General features: G+C 38.3%; 1 protein-coding gene across 2 annotated transcripts in view; it reads left to right on the top strand.

The window, feature by feature from the left end:
- Positions 1-21,131, top strand: part of CFAP299 (cilia and flagella associated protein 299) — a 594,205-nt gene that overhangs the window by 6,694 nt on the left and 566,380 nt on the right. For both annotated transcript variants that reach the window (XM_043572380.1, XM_043572381.1), the window contains exon 2: positions 6,564-6,694. In XM_043572380.1, the coding sequence (XP_043428315.1) occupies positions 6,564-6,694 (131 nt within the window). The remainder of the gene's footprint in view (positions 1-6,563; positions 6,695-21,131) is intronic.

Here is a 21,131-nt window from a genome sequence, read left to right as displayed (position 1 = left end):
TGTGTGTGTTCCACGTATATGATTTTGTGCCGAGATTTGACCTTATACAGTTAAGAGAACTGTTCAAACGGTGAGTGAAGGGCTGTTTCTTTGGTGTCTGGTGCTGAAGCCTGAAATCACTAGGGCACACAGCCCGGAAGGAAAGGCACATGAGAAACAGGGGGGGAACAGGGGCAAACGGAGAGACCTGCAAGGATGAACTAGAATTTGTAGCAGGCCGTCAGTTGTGGTGTGGGGGTGACCTACAGGAGAGGCTGGCATCTTCAGTTATGGAGCTAAACATGGCCCAGGAGTTGGAGAAGCTGAAGAAGATCTTTTTTTTTTTTTTTTTAATTTTTTTTCAACGTTTATTTATTTTTGGGACAGAGAGAGACAGAGCATGAACGGGGGAGGGGCAGAGGGAGAGGGAGACACAGAATCTGAAACAGGCTCCAGGCTCTGAGCCATCAGCCCAGAGCCTGACGCGGGGCTCGAACTCACGGACTGCGAGATCGTGACCTGGCTGAGGTCGGACGCCTAACCGACTGCGCCACCCAGGCGCCCCAAGATCTTGTAGGAACTAGAACAACATGGTTGCTTCTTGTGCCTTCCAAATCTATTGCAGACGTCTCTTACGGCCCAAACTAACCTGTACATACCAAAGGAGAGGAAATTATGGGAAACTGAGTTTCTGCTTAGCCAAGTTGACAGAATACAAATTCACTGCATCTGCCATTTTTAACTTTTCACAGGGAGAATGTATTTGTATCTGACTTGTATAATTAACACTAAAAAAGTGAGGGATAGAATTTTCTTTTTTTTTTTTTTTTAATTTGTCTATCGAGAAAGCATGAGCATGCGTGAGTGGAGGAGGGGCAGAGAAAGAGAGGGAGAGAGAGAATCCCAAGGAGGCTCTGGGCTCTGATGGCAGAGCCTGACGCAGAGCTCGATCTCACGAACCATGAGATCACGACCTGAGCTGAAACCAAGAGATGGACGCTTAATTGACTAAGCCACCCAAGTGTCCCAAGGATGTACTTTTCTTAAATAATTGCTTAGGACTTGCCTTTATACTGACATCAATTCAGAAAGGATAGCACAAAGTAGAAAGCTAAAGACTAATTTCCCTTATAAACTGGATGAAAAGCAATATAAAACGAATCCAGGAATATATTAAGAAATAATAGATCAGAGTAAGATTAGTGTGATTTATCATAGGAGTGCAAGGATGACCTCATGACATTAAATTTAAAAAGAAAAAATATAACTTCTATAGATGCACAAAAAGCATAGTATAAAATTTCAAACACCCTCATATCATAACTTGATGAAGAGTATATAGCAAACACTTGTAAACCTCATATTCGGTGGTTAAACATTTCAAAGTTTAGCATGGGAATAGAAACATGATAAAAATGTTGCGAGTACTCTTAACTTTTTATTGGTAATCTGGCTGCAGCAATGCTACAATGAAAGGGAAGTATCATAAATACTTGGAAGAAGGAGTCAGAATATTATTATTATAAAGGTAGTATGATTATCTGCCATGATACAAAAAATACAAGAAAATTAACTGGAACCCTATTAGAACAAGTCAGTGAGTTTAGTGAAGAAATCGAAGATTGAACTACAATAATAACTCTTTTCTCTAGCAGTAAATAACATAATAACAAAAGACACAAAAGTGAAGGGAGCCTCAGTACTCTCAGGACAATGTCAAGGGTGGCCATAAACCAAGCCACCCTCCCTCCCTTCCTGCATTCCTTTCTTCCTGCCTCCCTCATTGCCTACCCCCCTTCCTCTCTCCTTTCCTTTCCTTTCCTTTCCTTTCCTTTCCTTTCCTTTCCTTTCCTTTCCTTTCCCTCCCCTTCCCTCCCCTTCCCTCCCCTTCCCTCCCCTTCCCTCCCCTTCCCTCCCCTTCCCTCCCCTTCCCTCCCCTTCTCTCCTCTCCTCTCCCTTCCCTTCCTTCCCTTCCTTTTCTTTCTTCCTCCTCCCCTCCCTTCCTCCTTTCTTCTCTTCCCTTCCTTTTCTTTCCTTTCTTTTTCCTCCTTCCCGTCCTCCTTCCTTTCTTGGATGAGAAACACCTCGGCACCCCAGATGCCGGCTCCCCCTTGTTCCAGACTCACCTGTTCAGAGTCTAGCTCTTGCCACCTGACACCAAATCCCAGTCTTCATCTACCCCTCACCCCACTAGAGGAACAGTATAAGAGGTGCTTTGCCTCAGGGGGACAGCCAGGCTGGGGGTGGCAGTGGGCTCTGGCCCAAGACTGGGGACAGTACAGCCCCAAGGCTCTTACAGTAGTGAATTGTGCATGCCAGGCCACACATCTGTAGCCTTCTAGGAATAGGTAGGACCCTGAGCAGTATTGTGGGCTTCTGGGGTGGATGGAACCCTGCCGTCCCAGTCCAACTCTGCCAAGGTCCAAGGCCACAGCATCAGCTGGAAGGCACCATTCCATTGTATGTCCTCGGGACCAGGTGTCCCTCCCAGCAGCTGAGAGATGTCTAAAATTTGTTCCAGGAGAATAGTCATCCAGTCAGAATTAAGTCTTCCACAGACTTAATTGCTGCCCTCTGCTTTGCCACAAGTTGTTTTGCAGTTCATGTATAGTAAGGAAGCCTTCTCCGTAAGGGCAAGCCATCTCTGGATTCTGTTTTGCACTATGCCTCCTCATAGCTAGCTCTCTCCAAACTGTTAATATCCAGAAGTAAAGACTTATGGTCACATGAGAAAACAATTAATAAAGGATCACTGCCTTGGGGCACCTGGGTGGCTCAGTTGGTTAAGCATCCGACTTCGGCTCAGGTTATGACTTCATGGTTGGTAAGTTCAAGGCAGCAGGCTCTGCACTGACACTACAGAGTCTGCTTGGGATTCTCTCTCTCTCCCTGTCTCTCCCTCTGTCTCCCTCTCTCTCTCTCTGCCCCTCCCCCACTCATACTTTATCTCTCTCAAAATAAATAAACTTAAAAAAATATTGCTGTATTTATATACTTGGATTATCATGGCTAATCATGTATTTTTACTAAGATGAACTGTTATAGTCAAAACCATTAGAGTTTATAAAACATTATCATCTTTTTGCCCTTCCAAATAAATGTAAGTGGAATCCCAGAGGAATCAGAGGGAAGTAGGGGATAAACTATATTTGAAAAAAATAATGGCTAAAAAGTTTCCAAATTTTGTGAAAAGTATAAATCCATAGTAGCAAGGAAGATGATGTGTTCCAAGTGGAATAAACACAGAGAAACCAATCCAAGGACTATCTTAATTGTTGAAAACCAGTGATAAAGAGATCTTAAAGGAATTTAAAATGAAGGGATACATTATGTAAAATAAAATACCTCTCAGAGGTAATACAAGGCTTGGGACAATGGGATGACATCTTTAAAGTGTTGAAAAGTCAAAAGTCAACCTGGAACACTAATCCAGCAAAAATGTCTTTCAAAAATGAAGGTGAAATATATTTTTTTCAGTCAAACAATAGCCAAGATAATTTGTTAGCAGACCCACACTACAGAAAATGTCAAAGTTTTTTAGGTAGAAGGAAAATCATATCAGTAAGAAACTTGGATCTACACAAAGGAACGAAAAGCACCAGAAACGCTTAATATGTGAATAAGTAAAAATATTTTAGTAGTTTGTCTCTTTAAAGATAATTTCTTTGAAGATAATTGACCATTTAAAGTGGACAGATGGGGGCGTCTGGGTGGTGGCTCAGTCGGTTGAGCGTCAGACTGGCTCAGGTCATGATTTCGCGGTTTGTGGGTTCGAGCCCTGTGTGGGGCTCTGTGCTGACAGCTCAGAGTCTGGAACCTGCTTCAGATTCTGTGTTTCCTTCTCTCTGCTCCTCCCCCACTCATACTGTCTCTCTCTTTCTCAAAAATAAACATTTAAAAAATAAATAAAGTGGACAGAAGACTTATGTTTCTACTAGTGGTAATGGTTGGTGAGGTAACCAACTTGAGCTTTCTCCTTATTTTCTCAGTAGGTCTTGTTTCTTGTTACAATATAAATTAACATAGATGAGTGTAGAACTACCCAGATCATTTTGTGTGGCCCAGGTAAGGCACACAAATGCACAATTCACTCCAATATATGAAACTAATACAACAACTTTTTAATGGTCTTTATTATGTAAAATACTGTGTTGATCACAAGCCATTGATATTCTTCTGGAAAACTCCCAGAGTCTCACAGAGTTTAGCTGAGAATTCTTCCCATATGCCCACGTTTAGTAATAGATTTATGCAAACTTATACTCAAATCATCTCTTTTGTAAATCATATCTAAAATCATTGTTTTTTTTTTGTTTCTATTAAATATTAATTCCACTAGGTGGAGTCATTTGCTTAGTTTTTGTGGTTCACACTAAAGAGCTTAAAAATAACACGTATAATAAGCAGGGAACAAGTCAGAAAAAAGACAAATAACCCTCCCAAGATCTGGTGCTTTGGGCTATATTAGCTTGGCAGACATATCTTCATTACTACACAGAGTTCACTACAGTTGACCTTTGAACAGCAGAAAGGTTAGAGGCACCAAACTCCGTGCAGTCGAAAATCTGTATATAACTTTTGAGTCCCCCAAAACGTTACCAATAGCCTACTGTTGACTGGAAGCCTTACTGAGAACATAAACAGTTGAACAGAGAACTTAAACATACATATACACGTACATATTTTGTATGTCATATGTATCATATGCTTTATTTTTGCAATCAAGTAAGTTAGAGGAAAGAATGTCAAGAACAGCAGAGAAGAGAAAATACACTTACAGTATGGTATGTATCCAAACCATAAGTTTACCTCAACTGTTTACAAGATGAATTGTCTGTTGGTACCTACATCAATATTGTCGTACAAGATACAGAACACTGTCGATGTATGTGTTACTAACACCAGACATGACAAATGAGAAGATAGTGTACAGTCTGTAAGTGTTGATACTTTTTAGCTTTTTGCAATAAATTTGTGTATGTTTTATGGTAGTAAATGATAAAATAGACCAGTATGTCTCTATATTTTATGCATTTCTGACACATGTAACTTTTTCTTGATTCTTTCATTATTTCTAGTCTACATGATTCATTTGTGAGTTTTTTCAAATTATTGCAAATCTCCAAAGAATTTTCCGATATATTTATTGAAAAAAATATGTGCATAAGTGAACCTGCACAGTTCATCCTTTGTTGTTTGAGGGCCAACTGTATTTGCTTTTAATGTTTAGCAAAGGACAGTAGCAAGTTTTCTAGGTTGGTAGTGTCTAAATTTTTTCTTCCCAATAGTTGGAACTTTAAAACAGCCCCTGAGGGGTGAACAGATTATTAACCAGGCATCTTAAGTTTTCTCATTTAATCCTGTCAGATGGTTCTTTCATTCAACAGTGATGTATTCAATAAGTGTCTGTTACAAAAAGATACATATATATATATATATGTATGTATATATATATATACATACATATATATATATATATATATATATATGCTGTTTTCACTATAGTTCAGCTATGTCACATTTAACTAAGATGATATAAGGAACATTATTTTTTTTAAATTTTCAATGTTTTTATTTATTTTTGAGAGAGAGAGAGAGACAGAGTAAGTGGGAGAGGGGCAGAGAGAGAGGGGGAGACACAGAATCCGGAGCAGGCTCCAGACTCTGAGCTGTCAGCACAGAGCCCGACATGGTGCTCGAACTCCTGAACCCTGAGATCATATCCCAAGCTGAAGTCAGACGCTCAACTGGCTGAGCCACCCAGGTGCCCCGATATAAAGAACATTATTAATGTATACATATTGAAATGTAATACTTTAGTCCTTATATCAGCAACCTAATGTAAGATGACACCTCTTCAGATAATAGGGAAATAATATTTATTTGTTTTTGAAAACGCTATGCAAGTGACACAAATGTGTGGAATGTTTTTTCAAGTAGCTGTAATATAAAAGGCCTAAAGGATTGTGGGGAAACTTTTTTCAGCGTGAAGCTTTTTTGTTGCCATCTTCTTGGGTTTCTACTTTTCTGTTTTTATTGGTACCAACATTATATGGAAACAATATCTTTCCAGTTAAATAGGAAATTCATCTGCTCTTTATTTTGTATTTGAAGTTTTAATGCTCTGTGTCATCAGTTCATTGACCTCAAGGAAGGAAGTCTCTGAAATGTTGAACTTTATGAGAGCAACCCAATTCTCTTTTTGTGCAATTGGTTTTTAAAAAAGTCTTTCTTGTATGAGTACTATTGTCTCCAGTTTTATTGTTTTAAAGATACTCTATTAATTACCTACAGCTGCTCTTGTAAATGGATTAAAAACACAACAGACTTTTGTCCTCCAATCCCTTAGAGAAAATCTAGTGACTGATGTTATTTCCTTTTTTTTCCCCTCTTCATCTTACATCTGTGGGCAAAGGATGACAAATCAGATGTTTATGAAAGTATTGTTAGAAAGGATTCTGAGTTTTCATATCTAATATGTCTCATTTTAAAATAATTCTGATTTTTTCCTTTATTCAGCATATATTGAATAAAATAAGATGTCTAATTCGTGCACAAATCTTACAACTGATTTTTCTCTTTAGGATGAAGGTCTGGCTCGCCAGTTGGTGGAGCTAGGCTACCGGGGGACTGGAGAGGTGGTGAAAAGGGAAGATTTTGAAGCAAGGAAGGCAGCTATAGAGATTGCAAGGCTGGCTGAAAGAACTCAGAAAAAGTAAGTGTCTGTGTTTCCAACCTGGGTTTTATATTATATTGTAGAGTCTCTGTAAAAGCCCAATCTTGCTGGCATTGTTGTCATTTAGGAACACGGGCCGGAGCGGGTAGAACTTAGAATATCCTCAGCATGTGCTCTGCAGACCAGGGACTGAAGGAACTGTGACATGCTTGCAGGAAGCCACATGCAGCTTTGAGCTACTAACTTAAGAAATAGAAGTACCAAAACACTTCTATTTTATTATACTGAAAGTCTTGTTAGAAAGTAAGGCAGTGTTATAGGCTTTATGTATTTATATAGTAAAGAATATGAGTGACTTTTGTCTTAGAATTCTTTGTACTTTTGAGACCTTTACATCTTTGGCATCATTTATGTTCTTACATTTTTGTGAACATTGATTCATTCAACTTTATTAACGGTCTCTGGCTTTTATTAATGTGACTAATATATAGTTGCATAAAATAGGAATCTAAGTATATTAAACATATTATAAAAGAGATGTACACCTAAAGTGAACTATATCAACTGATAAGCTAATTTGAAAGATGTGACAAAGCAGGACACCTGGGTGCCTCAGTTGGTTAAGCGTTCGACTCTTGATTTTGGCTCAGGTCATGATCTCAGGGTCATGAGATTGAGTCCCATGTGGGCCTCTGTGCTGGGTGTGGAGCCTGCATAAGATTCTCTCTCTCTCTCTCTCTCTCTCTCTCTCCCTCCCTCCCTCCCTCCCTCTCTCTCTCTCTCTCTCCCTCTCTCTCACAAAAAGAGAGAGAGAACACAAGTTCTCTCTCTCTCCCTCTCTCTCAAAAAAAGAATAAAATAAAAAAAAAGATGTGACAAAGCAATTATCTATTTACCTTTTAAAAATGAATGCTAATGGTGTAAATGTTGGAGAGGACAATTACTTAGGAATTGGTGTATTATTCTTAAGTATAATTTTAAACTACCCCAAAATTATGAGTAGAAATTTCTCATGTGTTTATTATAGCACATAACGTTTGGGAGTGGAACATGAACTAGTTCCAGGAGTGTGCGATTTTAACTGACTGTTCTAGTAGTTACTGTGTTTCATTATCATAGAATATTGGGATTTAATGTATCGACATTTGGTAATGTATTAGTTATCTGATGCTGCCATAACACGTTACTACAAGCTTAGTGGCTTGAAACAACACAAATGTTTTTATTCATAGTGTTCTGTGGGTCAGAAGTCAAGGGTATAGTGGCTCAGCTGGGTTCTCTGGTCAGTATATCACACGGTTGAAATCCTGGTGTTTGCTGGACTGAGCCCTCTTCTGGAGGCTCTGAAGATGAATCTGCTTCCAGACGCATTCAGGTTGTTGGCCGAATTCAGTTCCTTGTGACTGTGGAACCCTGAGACCCCCATTTCTTTGTCAGCTGTCATTCTGGGGGCTGGCCTTTTGGGGGCTAGGCTGTGGGGTCCTACAGGCTGCCCACATTCCTCCTCCTGCTTTCTGTGTGGTCCCCTTCCAGCAAGAGGAGGTCAAGATTCTCTTGCCCTTCAAATCTCTCTGAGTTCTCCTTCTGCAGCATCTTTCCTTATTCCAACCAGAGAAAGATCTCTCCTTTTAGGGGCTTATGTGGTCACACTGGGTTCATCTAGATTATCCTGATAATATCCCTGTTTTAGGGTCTATAACCTTCATTACATCTGCAAAGTCCCTTTTTCCATGTAATGTAACATGTTCACAGTCTTTAGGAATTAGGGCATGGGCATCCTGGGAGGTGGGCATTCTGTTTACCACAGGTAATTTACATAAAAGTTCGATAATTTATTCAACATAGTTACGCACGACTTCTATTCTTAAAAATTTGAAATGATGCCAACTATATGTGTACAATGTGATGTGTCTTATATAGACTACCAGGGGAGTCTTCTCTTTCTGTATCAGTAAGTGTTTATCAGGAGCAAAAGTGGACAGAGTTTTGTGAGATTTTATAAGGAATTAAAATATATTCATCTTTTATTAGAGGTGTGCCGTATTTCATATTAAGAGGAGTGGGCCACGGTTAAAGTGCAAGTGTACATGTCCATTTTGTGTTTGAGGATCAAAGTGAGTATTTACTCCATGCAATAGTCTCTTTAACTGGCCAGAACTGGAAGTCATCAGGCTGCTTAAGTACCCACCATGGGAGGCTAATCCCCACCCAGTGTTGCTAGAATCCCAAGGCCTTTCATCTGCAAATCTTCTCTGAGTGATTTTGTAATGGGATGGGCCCCATATGTTGCCTCTTGCCCCATCTGGGAGTCACTTTGCTCCTTTCCCTGCCAGGTCTATTGTAGTGTTCTTGACAGCAGGGCCAGCAGAGGGTGACCTAGAGCCAAATATGCCCTGGGCCTAGATTTGCTGGAGAATCACTTTGAAAAATACACATGAACATCTGCCCGTCTGCCAATTGGTGCCAACATGGAAACGCTTGATTCTACTGTCAGATTACCTTATATTAACTTATCTAATGTGCAGGTGAGGAGTCCCACGTAGATCCCAATCCTCTGGTCTGGTAATCATAGAGCACCCATGGTGGGGTACCTGGGTGGCTCAGTTGGTTGAGTGTCCTCTTGATTTCAGTTCAGGTCATGATCTTGGGGTTATGGGGTCATGCTGTCAGTGTGGAGCCTAATTGGGATTCTATTTCCTCTCTCTCTGTCCCTCTCCCTCACTTACATGTTTTCTCTCAAAACAAAACAAAACAAGTGATGGCACCTAAAAGTAAGTTATTTACTTTGATTAGTTTCAGAGGGGGAGTCTAGAGAGAAGAAAGTTAGATATTGGAGGGAGCACTGTGATGAAGGGGTATTTTGATAAGGATTTCTCCAAAAGAGGGCATAAGGTGAAAAAAAATTATTCTGGGCTTTTGATTTACTCATTCACTTTATAAATACTCATAACATAACTATATTGCATTAGGCACTGTGCTAAATGCTGGGGATATGATAGAACATAGGACAATCCCTGCCCTTAAGAAATTTGAGCACTAGATAAATGAGAGATGATTACATCGCTGGTGGGACTGTGAAACAGAAAACAGTTTGGGGGCTCTTTAAAATGTTACACACAGAGTTACCATATGACCCAGCAATTCCTTTCCTAGGCGTCTCTCCAAGGGGATTGAAAACCTAGGTCCACTTAAAAACTTGTTCACTAATGTTCATAGCAGCATTAGTCATAGTCACCATAAAGTGGAAATAATCCTGGGACGCCTGGGTGGCTCAGGTGGTTAAGCGTCTGACTTCGGTTCAGGTCATGATCTCACAGTTTATGGGTTCGAGTCCCGCGTTGGGCTCTGTGCTAACAGCTTGGAGCCTGGAGCCTGCTTTGGATTCTGTGTCTCCTCCTCTTTCTGCTTCTTCCCCATTTGTGCATGCTCTGTCTCTCAAAAATAAATAAAAGTTACAAAAAAAAGTTAAAAAAAATAGAAATAATCTGAATGTCCATCACCTGATCGATGGGTAAAAAAAAAAAAATTGGCATATAGATACAATGGGATATTATTCAGCCATAAAAAGAAGTGAAGTACATATTGTTACATGCTACAACAAAGATAAACCTTGAAGACACCAGGCTAAGTGAAAGAAGTGAGAAAAAAAGACTATATACTGTGTAGTTCCATTTACATAATGTGTCCAAAGTAGGTAATTGCATAAAATGCATAGACAGAGGGAGACTTGTAGTTGCCAAGGGCTGGAAGGAAGGGTGAATGGGAAATGACTGCTAATAGGTATGAGTTTTCTTTTTGGGTTGATAAAATGTTCCAGACTTAGATACTGGAGATGATTGCACAGCTTTGTAAATGCACTAAAGACATTGAATTGTACACCTTAAAAGTTTGAATTTTATGGCATGTGAATTATGGCTCAATAAAAACAAATAGGACAGAAAATCATGCATTCCGTCAGAGGCGCTGTGGTGACACCCTGAAGCGGCACTAAGTCAAGATTTGGTGGATGGGAAGAACAGGGCAAGCTCTTCGGAAGGCATGACGGCTAACTTCACTCTTAAAGGATAAGTAGGAATTAACCAGGCAAAGAAGTATGTGGAGATGGACACATCCTGTGACAAACTCCATCTGGTGACAAACTCCCGTTCTTCACAGATCTTTCTCTCTACCTCTTTGTCTTAACATACATCTGTTCTCTTGCTGAGACTTTTCCCCCTAAAGCCCTGCCAGCTAGAGGCCACTTGTTTCTACACTTTCTGGGGTGGTGTGGTAGTGAGTGGGTTTTTCATTCTGCCTAGTTCCCACAATCTTTGCTTCAAAACCATCTCTGCTTTATTATCATGTAAACATCATCTCTCATCTGTCCTGCACTGCGATTCATGGCAGCTGGTATAGTGGCCATAAGGCAGAGGCTTTAAATGTTGTGAAGAAGGAATGGGTATAGTTTAGTTGGTGAACTTTTTGTCGAGACTGAATGTTCTGCTCTCCAGGGTGTGGCCATGGTATATTAATGAGGCATTCCCATCATAAGTTCTGGAGAATTTCCATTTGTAGTGAGAAGTTCAGTTTATTTATTTTTTATTGAAATAAATGTCTATTTTGAGACAGAGAGTGCACATGGGCATGCACAGTGGGGAAAGGACAGAGGGGAGAGAGAGAGAGGGAGAGAGAGAATATCCCCAGGAGGCTCCTCACTGGCAGCACAGAGCCTGACATGGGACTTGACCTCACTAACCATGAGATCATGACCTGAGCTGAAATCAAGAGTTGGACACCTCACCGACTGAGCCACCCAGGTGCCCAGAGAAGGTCACTTTATTTCCACAGGTGATGGAGAGATGGACCTTAACTGTTTGCCACACAGGTTGAGTTTTGGGTTCTTGGGGTATATTTAGTAGTTTAAGGCACTGTTATTCCCATTCCTTTTAGCAAGTCAACATTTATTACAGGCTCTTTACATTCACCCTGGCCCGCAGAGGAGAGCCACTGAATCTCTTTTTTAGTGAGTTTGGTTCTATTCTGACCAGTGTATTTCTGATGACCTTGGTGACTGAATCCTTCCATGGACCATAATCCTTTGATGCATCTTCTGGCCTCAGATAATATGTCTATTCTAGCATGCTCACTTTCCTGAGCCTTTAACCTTTCCTCAGAATTCTCTATGCAATGTAGGCATTTCAACCATAGTCAGTGTAGGTCATTGCTTGTTTCTAGTTTTTTGGAGCCAGTGAGTTTGCACCATTTTCTGGGGTCCTTGTCAAAATGCCATGTCCTGTGGTCTGAGAGAGTGCCACAAGTCAACAAATGCTGATATATTCAGTTTTATTTCTGGCTTTTCTGGTCTAGATTCCTCTCCCCAGTCCTGCTTGTAGGTGCTGTCTAGGTCTTGTGGCTCCTTTCAGGTAATTCCCCTTTCGTCTCTTATCAGACCTAACATGTCCCTGGCTGTGACCTAATCTTTTATAGACCTGGTGACCAGAAGTAGAATTGGAGACACTTCCTGAGGTAGACACACGTTGTTCCATGGGAGAAAGACCTCTGTATTTTCCTTTTACTTTGCTGCTGCTGGTGGTAGGAGTGTGATAGCTCTTAATGGAGAGGTTGAGATCACTTCTTCAGGCTCAGAAGAGGTCTGGGGAGGTTGGAACCTTCAGGAACCTCTACTCAGTTGTTCGCATCCCATGTGTCAGAATCCTGGGTTTCTCAATCAGAACTCTGATTTTGGTGTATAGACCTGCCCCTGCTAAATGTCCAACTGTCTTTGGACTTGAGCCATTGTGACTATCAAATCCCCTGCTTGATTCATGTTCTGCTTGCCCCCTGCCTGAGGTGAGGACTTCTTTGTAAGCTAGCAAAGAAACTCTGTGGCTTTTTTATTTTTACAGTTGTTGGTTAATTGCCCTCCACTTTGCATTATCAACCTTTAGGGCATCAATGCAATTTAGCAACAAGTATTTGTAATTGCATTATTTTCGTATTTATCATTCTCCATACATGTCAGATACCTGAATCATCCCGTTGGCTAGGGCATTCCACTTAAATTATACAGCATCCCAGTTTTCCACATGTGAATGAACTTTTTAACAGTTGGATCACTACCTTGTGCTGGGGTTGTCTGAAAATACCTCCAGGGCTGTGGACCTCCTTGTTAAAGGGCTCATGGTGAGAGATACGGTCCCCATACCCCATCTCACTGCCTGCTTCCTCAGGCTATTCCAGGTAAAGTCTGACAGAGACTTATCTTTGTAGGAAGCAGGCCAAAAGGTGGAGTTAAGAATTCAAAAGGTTAACTGGGAGGTAATAAAAAGAAAAGGTGGAAGCAAGATTAGACCAGAGAGGTGTTAGACCTTAATGCTCACCTGGCAGAGACTCTGTCACATCAGTGGAATGTTTTGCCCAGCAGATCACCTGTTAGAGAGGTCCCACATTTGGTGGAGACTGTTTGATCTTCGAACCATTGTCTGTGGAGGCCACCCTGAGAACAGCATGACATCTGCTTATTTGTTGAGGCTAACCAAAAAAATTAACTGGAAGCAATCAGCTATCCATATTTCTTGAATTCCTTTCAGGAAGCAAGTCCTTTAATTTTACAATTCATTTGTGAAAGTTGGATGTATTGGTGTTTTTACATTTTTTAATGTGATGAGTTGTGACAAACATATACAGTAGTGAGACTCTCACGACAGTCTTCATCACCCCCAAAAGTTTCCTCATACCCCTTTGTATTTATGCCCTCCTCCCAGTCCCTGACAGCATCATCTGATTTCTATCCTTAGAGTTTTGCCTTTTCCAGAATGTCATATCAAATAGAATCATATAGTAGGTAGCCATTTTTTTTCAGTACGGTTTTTGAGACCAGGGAGTTACATGTATCTTTCTTTTTGTTTATTAATAAGTAGTATTCTTTTTTATGGATGGACAACAATATGTGTATCCATCCATTCACCAGTGATGGATAGTTGGTTGTTTCTAGTTTTAGGCTTTTCTGACAAACCTGCCGTAAATATTCACAAATAGGTCTTTGTAAGAACACATATATCCATTTATCTTAGGTAAGTGCCCAAGAGTGGAATGGCTAATTCATATGGCAGGTGTCTATTTAATTTTATAAGAAACTTTCAAACTACTTTCCAAAGTATCATTTTATGTTCCCACTAGCAATGTCTGAGAGCTCCACTTGTCCCACTTCTTTGATAACACACGTGGTATTGTCAGTTTAATAAGTAGTGGGTGTAATGGTTTCTGATTACAGTTTTGGGGTATTGTTCCTTACTAAGAGTGTTGCGCATCTTTCCATGTGCTCCTTTGCCGTACATATCTCTTCTTGGGTGAAATGTCTTCTTATTATTGGTTATAATTGCTCTTTATATATTCTGGTTATAAGTTCTTTGGCAAATATACATTTTGTAAATGTTTTCTTTTATCTTTTTGTGCATATTTTTTCCTTAATGCTATTTTGCAAACAGAAGATTTTAATTTTGATTAAGTGCAACTTACCATTTTTTTTAATCATTCAGTTTTATTTTGTATGCCCGAAGAATTATTTGCATATTATAAGGTCATAAATATTTTCCTTTATTTTATTCTAGGACTCTTAGAATTTTAGGTGTTACCTTTAGGTATATAATTCATTGCGATTTTTTTTTTTGGTATGTTTTGCAAGGTAAGAGTCAAAGATTTTTGTTTGTTTTGTTTTTAAATTTGGATTTCCAGTTGTCAGCAGTATTTGTGAAAGGCTATCCTTTCTCCATTGGATTTTGAAGACACCTTTGCCAATAATCAATTGACTGTATGTATGAGTCTATTTCTAATGGATTTTCTATCCTATTCCGTGGACCTATATGTGTCCATCATTGTGCAAATAACACATTATCATGTTGCATCAGGTAATACGAGTCCTCCAATCTTGTTCTTTTTTGTTTTTCTTTAGAGAGAGAGAGAGAGAGAGAGAGAGAGAGAGAGAATATATATCTCAAGCAAGCCCCACACTCAGCATGGAGCCCAATGCAGGGTTCAATCCCATGACGTTGGGATCGTGACCTTAAGCCAGAATCAAGAGTCAGACGCTCGATGGACTGAGTCACCCAGGCGCCCCTCTGGTTCTTCTTTTTAAAACTTGTTTTGAGGGGTGCCTGAGTGGCTCATTTGTTCAGTGTCTGAGTTCAGCTCAAGTCATGACCTCGTGGTTCATGAGTTCGAGCCCCGTGTCAGGCTCTCTGCTATCAGTACAGAGCCTGCTTCAGATCCTCTGCCTGCCTCTCCCTCACTCTCTCTCTCAAAAATAAATAAAAATATTAAAAAAAAAACACACACTTGTTTTGAATTCTAGGTCCTTTGGGTTTCCATGTAATGTTTAGAATAATCTTGTCAAATTGTACAAATAGACCAACCAATATATTATCTGAATCTGTAGATAAATTTGGGGAGAATAATATGTTAACATATTGGGTTTTCTGACATATGAACACTGTATAACTTCCATTTATTCAGATCTTGGTTATTTCTCTCTGAAGTATTCTGTAGTTTTCTATGTATAAATCTTGTACATGTTTTATTAGATTTAATCCTTAGAATTTCATCTTTGTCATGCTATTTTAAATGGTATTGTTTTTTAAATGTTAGTTTCCAATTGGCTATATATAATATATAAAAGTGAAATGGATTTTCTGTAGTGACCTTGTGTCATAACTTTCTTCAACTTACTACGTCTAGTAGCATTTTTTGTGTGTGTGATTTTTTTTTGTAGAAGAACATCAATAAAAACTTTTACTTCTCTTTTTGTATGCTTTTTTCCCTCTCCTTCATGTACTACGTAAAGGCTGGAAGATAATGCTTAATAAAAGTAGAAAGAATAGACATCTTTGCTTTTTCCCCAACCCTAAGAAACATTTTCTCTTTCATTATTAACTATTATGTTGGCTATAGGTTTTTTGTAGATGATATTTATTAGGGTGAAGAAATTCTACTTCTACTTTGCTAAGAGGGTTTTTTTTATGATAAACAAAAGTCAGATTTTTTCAAGTGATGTTTTTCTATTTATTGAAATGATATTATGGCTTTCACTTTTAGTCTGTTGCTAAAGCCAATTACATTGATTAATTTTATGGTTTAATTACCCTTGCGTTTCTGGGTTAAACTTACCTTCCTTATGGCATGTATGTATTGTTGGATTCTACTTGCCAATAGGATGTTTGCTTCCATTTTTGTGAAGGATGATTGTCTTCAGTTTTTTTTTTTTCCCTTGTAAATGTGTTTTCTTCATTTTGTATTGAGGTAGTTTTGGTCCCATAAAGTGCCTTGGGAAGTTTTACTTATCTTTCAAATATTCTGGAAATAATATGTAGAGTTGATATTATTTCTTCCTTAATTGTTTGATAGCAGTTACCAGTGAAACCTAGCCCTGACATTTTCTTTATGAGAAGCCTGTTAACTACAAATTTAATTTCTTGTAGATAATAGGGAAGTTTTGGTTACTTATTTCTTTTGGAGTAAGATTTTGTAGTTTGTATTTTTCACGTAAATTTTTCACTACATTTGTGTATCAGACATACAGGCACAAAAATTCATATTTTTATATCATTTTCGTTGTATCATTTTAATATATGTAGAATCTGTAAGGATGTTCCCTCTTTCATTACTCATGTTAGTAAGTTGATCCTAATTTAACTATATGGAAGCTTACTAATTTTTTCAAAGAATTAGCTTTTGAACTTGAATGATTTTCTCTAGTATTTTTCTCTTTGCTATTTCATTGGTTTCTGCTATGTATTACCTCAGATTGCATTCGGTTTAGTTTTTTTCTTTTTCTCGGGTCTTAGGTGGAATCTTAGATAGTGATGTTAGGCCTTTCTTCTTTTCTAATGTAAAGTTTAATGCTATATATTTTCCTCTTGTTACTATTTCAGCTACATTTCAACAATTTTGATGTTTGTTTTGATTTTCATTCAATTCAAAAGATTTTAAAATTTCCTTTGCGGCCCAGTTATTTTGAATTTGTTTAACTTCCAAATATTATAGCTTTTCTAAGTATCTTTTTTTCCCCCTAAGTTTATTTATTCATTTTGAGAGAGAGAGAGCACATGCGTGCAAGCAGGGCACAGACAGGGAGAGAGGGAGAGAGAATCCCAAACAGGCTCCATGCTGTCAATGCAGAGCCCTGCTCTGCTGTGCAGAGCTCAGTCTCAACAAACCTTGAGATCATGACCTGACCGAAAATCAAGAGTCAGACGCTTAACCACCTGAGCTACTCAGACGCCCCTCTAATATCTTTTTGATATCGATTTCTAGTTAAATTCTATTATAAAAGGAGAATATATATTCTGTATGGTTTTATTCTTTTAAAATGTACTGAGATATGTTATTTTGCCCCAGAATATGGGTTATGTCAGTGACTGTTCCAGGTTCGCTTGAAAACATTTTGCTGTTGTAGGTGGAAAATTCTACAAAAGACGGTTAGGTCAATTTGTTTGATTGTGTTTTCAGACTTTCTGTATTCTTACTGATTTTCTGTCTACTTGCTCTGTCAATTAAGAAATGAGTGTTGCCAACTCCAACTATAATAATGGATTTTTCTGTATATTTTTTCAGTTTTATCTGTTTTTGCTTTATGTGTTTTGATGCATACACTTCATGATTTCTATGTTTTCTTGACATAAAAGTCAAGAAATGACTCCCATAGCATTTCTTTTTTACTATTCTTTGTATCCCTGATAGTAATTCCTTTATCTGAAGTTTGCATCTTCTGATACTTATAGAGTTACTTGAGTTTTTAAATAGTATTTGCATGGTATATTTTTCTACTTTTACTTTTAACTTACCAATATTTATATATTTAAGATGGATTTCTTATGGACAGCATATATTTGAATCTTGCTTTTTTAAACTCAGTCTTCAAGCACTGCCTTTAATTGGTATATTTGGGTGATTTATGTTTTCATGATTATATATATGTTTTAAATCTATCATCTTGCTGTTTCTGTGTCAGATTTTTACCTTTTCCTGCCTTCCTTTAAATATAGTTTTCAAAGATGATTCCATTTAATCTCATACTTGACTTATTTATACCTCTTTAAGCTTTCTTTTTTTAGTGATAGCTCTTTTAAAAATTAGTGTTTGCTGGAGTTGGTAACGTTCAGTTTTAGCTTTTAATAGTCTACATTCAAATAATATTATGACTCCTTTACATAGTGTGAAAGATATTTGCCCGGGTTCCATTCATTCTTCGCATGTATGTTCTATTTTTGCCATACGTTTTTACTTCTAAGTGCGTTGCAAATTCTACAGTACATTGTTAATAAGACTGTGATCTTTTTAAGTGATTCAAAATGAAATATATTCTTTTTTAAATGTTTATTTCAGAGAGAGAGAGAGAGTGCGAGTGTGCAAGAGTGAGAGCATAAGCAGGGGAGGGGCAGAGAGAGGGGGAGACAAAGAATCCGAAGCAGGCTCCAGGCTCTGAGCTGTCAGCACAGAGCCTGATGCAGGGCTTGAACTCAGACTGCAAGATCATGACCTGAACGAAATTCTGCTGCTTAACCAACTGAGCTACCCAGGTACCCCTGAAATGCATTCTTTTACATTTATCCTCATTTGATCATTTTTGGTACTTTTCATTTCTTTGTGTGCCTCAAAACTTCTATTTGAGAGGGAAGTTTTAACTCGATAACTTCTTTTAAGCTTCCTTATTGTACAGGTCTGCTAGCAGTGAATTTTCCTCCCCTATCATTTGTTGAGAAAAGTATTTTTCCTTTGCTTTTGGAAGACATTTGTTGCTGGGTATAGAGTTCAGTTTTCAGATTCACATGCGGTGTGTCAGCAATCTCTGCACATCTGTGCCCGGGTGGTCAGGTTCACTTTCTCTCTCCCGTGCTCTTGCTCTTTTTCTAGCAGCAGTGCATCTCTGTGTCTGCCGTATGACTGAAATTTAACATTTAATAGTCTGTTGGCTTAGCTTTCGTTCTGACAGTTACCATTTTCTGCATTATGAGCTTGATCAAGTGATCATTGTCAATGCTTTCACCTAAAAGATGGATCATGGGGCACCTGGGTGGCTCAGTCGGTTAAGGATCCAACTTTGGCTCAGGTCAAGATCTCATGATTCATGAGTTCAAGCTCCCCACCCCATCAGGCTCTGTGCTGACAGCTCAGAGCCTGGAGCCTGCTTCAGATTCTGTGTCTCCCTCTCTCTCTCCTCTCTCCTCTCTCTCTCTCTCTCTCTCTCTCTCTCTCTCTCTCTCTCTCTCAAAAGTAAATAAACATTAAAAAATAAAAAATAAATAAAAAAGATGGATCATTTCTATCTCTTAGATTTGTAAGGAGTAAGTACTGTAAGTGATACCTTGTTACTTTATGCACATAAAGTACAGTGTAATTAATTATAGTATGTTATATTACTAATTATAAGAGCAATATCTTCCAATTTCTCATTAAATTCCTATATCCAATTACATAACCATGAATACTGTCAGAAATTCTTCTTAAATTCTTTTTATTTATTTTTATGAGATAATTGACTTTGCTTCAAGTTTATTAGAATTACAATTGTAGAATTATAATTCTTCTGAATAAATGCTTGTATGGAACTTGTTATTGAGAAACCATTTCAAATGCAACATTTTCCTAATATCTACGGCAAAAATAATGGATAGAGCTCTTCTCTCATGTAATTAAGGTGTGGCTAAATCAAAAGATTATTTCACAGACATTCGCTGAGACTACAAATTATGTAATATCAATAAATGCTCACTATCAATTAGTTGGATATTTTATTTATTGTTTAAAAATATTTTTTTAATATTTATTTTATTTTTAAGAGAGGGAGAGACAGAGTGTGAGCAGGGAGGGGCAGAGAGAGAGGGAGACACAGAATCCGAAGCAGGCTTCAGGCTCTAAGCTGTCAGCACAGAGCCTGACACAGGGCTTGAACTCATGGACTGTGAGATCATGACCTCAGCCGAAGTTAGATGCTTAACCGACTGAGCCACCCAGGTGCCCCAATTAGTTGGATATTTTAAATCACTGAGACCTACACACTGAATTTTTCCTCTCTTCTGCTCTCATCCCCTCACCCTCTCTCCCTCTTTTTTCATTCTTTTCCTCTCTCCAACAAGCAAGTAATTATAGATGTTGTTGATTTTTTCAAGAAACATCATAGCTATCTATTTATCTATCAACAAATGTATATTACTACTTTTTTGGTGAATACACATATGAACATATTCATAAGTGCAATTAATTTTAACTCAGGGAGTAAATAGACCCATTACTTAGATGAACTGATTATTTTTGTATTTGACGTATTGTCACCATTGCCACATTTAGTTATAGATCTTAGCCTCTTTGAGCTTAAAATAAACCTAAATAGAGTCACAGAGAAAACCATGTAGACAAAATGCAATACTGATGATAGATCAGCTAATGATAAAGTAAAAAGCAAGTAAAATTGGCATGTTTAAAAAAGTCATAGCCCTTTTCTTCAGAGTATTATTTAGATTCTGTTTTTGTGGTTGTTCTTAATTTAGCTATTGGCTTAAATTTTGTTAATGCATTCAGTAGTCATTCGTAATCCCTTTGTAAGTAGTTTTAAGGTTCTCTTCTCAGATTGAGTGGATTTGCTTGAGCTCTGCAGATGCCTTTAACAGCAGTTTGGGATTTCTTGAAATGTTCCCTTCCTTTGACTTTTATTACCTTATAACCTACCATTTTTCTTCTGTGTTTGCTATTGTCTGCTATCTCTGCAGTCAGTCTCTGCTTCCTTCTTCTCACCACCTTGGATCTCTCCCCAAGGACAGCTCTTTGGTATTTTCACCTCACTTGTATTTCACTATTTTTCATCTCAACCACCTTTAGGTTTTCAGTTATCCTGAGTCAGATCTGCAGTCCTGATTTCTCTTCGGGGATTTTAGCTCCATATCTGTCCTTTAATATTATGTTGTCAAACCAATAATAAAATAAAAAAAAAAAACCCTCCCATTCTTGTTCTCTTACAGGTCTGCCTGCTCCCCATACACAAATACCATTTTTTTTTAATCTAGAAGCTTTACATTTTAAGTCTACTTGATAAGCAATTTTAAAAAGCAGTTAACGATAGATACTGGTTGACTCTTGTTTATACTTGCTCCCACATTCATACATTTGCCCCTCCTTTTGTACATTGCTAATTCAGTTTTTCTTTAGACTGACTTGGTGTATTGCAATGTCTCACCACATTGCTCAACTTCAGTTTTCCTCATTTTCTATTACTGTGTTGCCACATCATGCTTCTGTGAAACGGCTTTCACAACATCTTCTCATCCCTACCCTTTTACATTCCTTTATCTATCAGCTATCTAAATCTGCATTCCTACAAAAAGAATTTGAGGTGGTTTGCATGGGAAATATGAATCTCTTGGCAATAAGATTTTGAAAGGTGGAGAGAATAAAATACGAACGTTGAAAAAATGCAATGAAGCTGAGGTTGAGGTTAGGGCCTGAAACG

The sequence above is a fragment of the Prionailurus bengalensis genome, chromosome B1 (genome assembly GCF_016509475.1).
Source record: "Prionailurus bengalensis isolate Pbe53 chromosome B1, Fcat_Pben_1.1_paternal_pri, whole genome shotgun sequence".
NCBI classification, from domain to species: Eukaryota; Metazoa; Chordata; class Mammalia; order Carnivora; family Felidae; genus Prionailurus; species Prionailurus bengalensis.
Note: the sequence above shows the minus strand (reverse complement) of the source record. Positions and strands in the feature narration are given on the sequence as shown.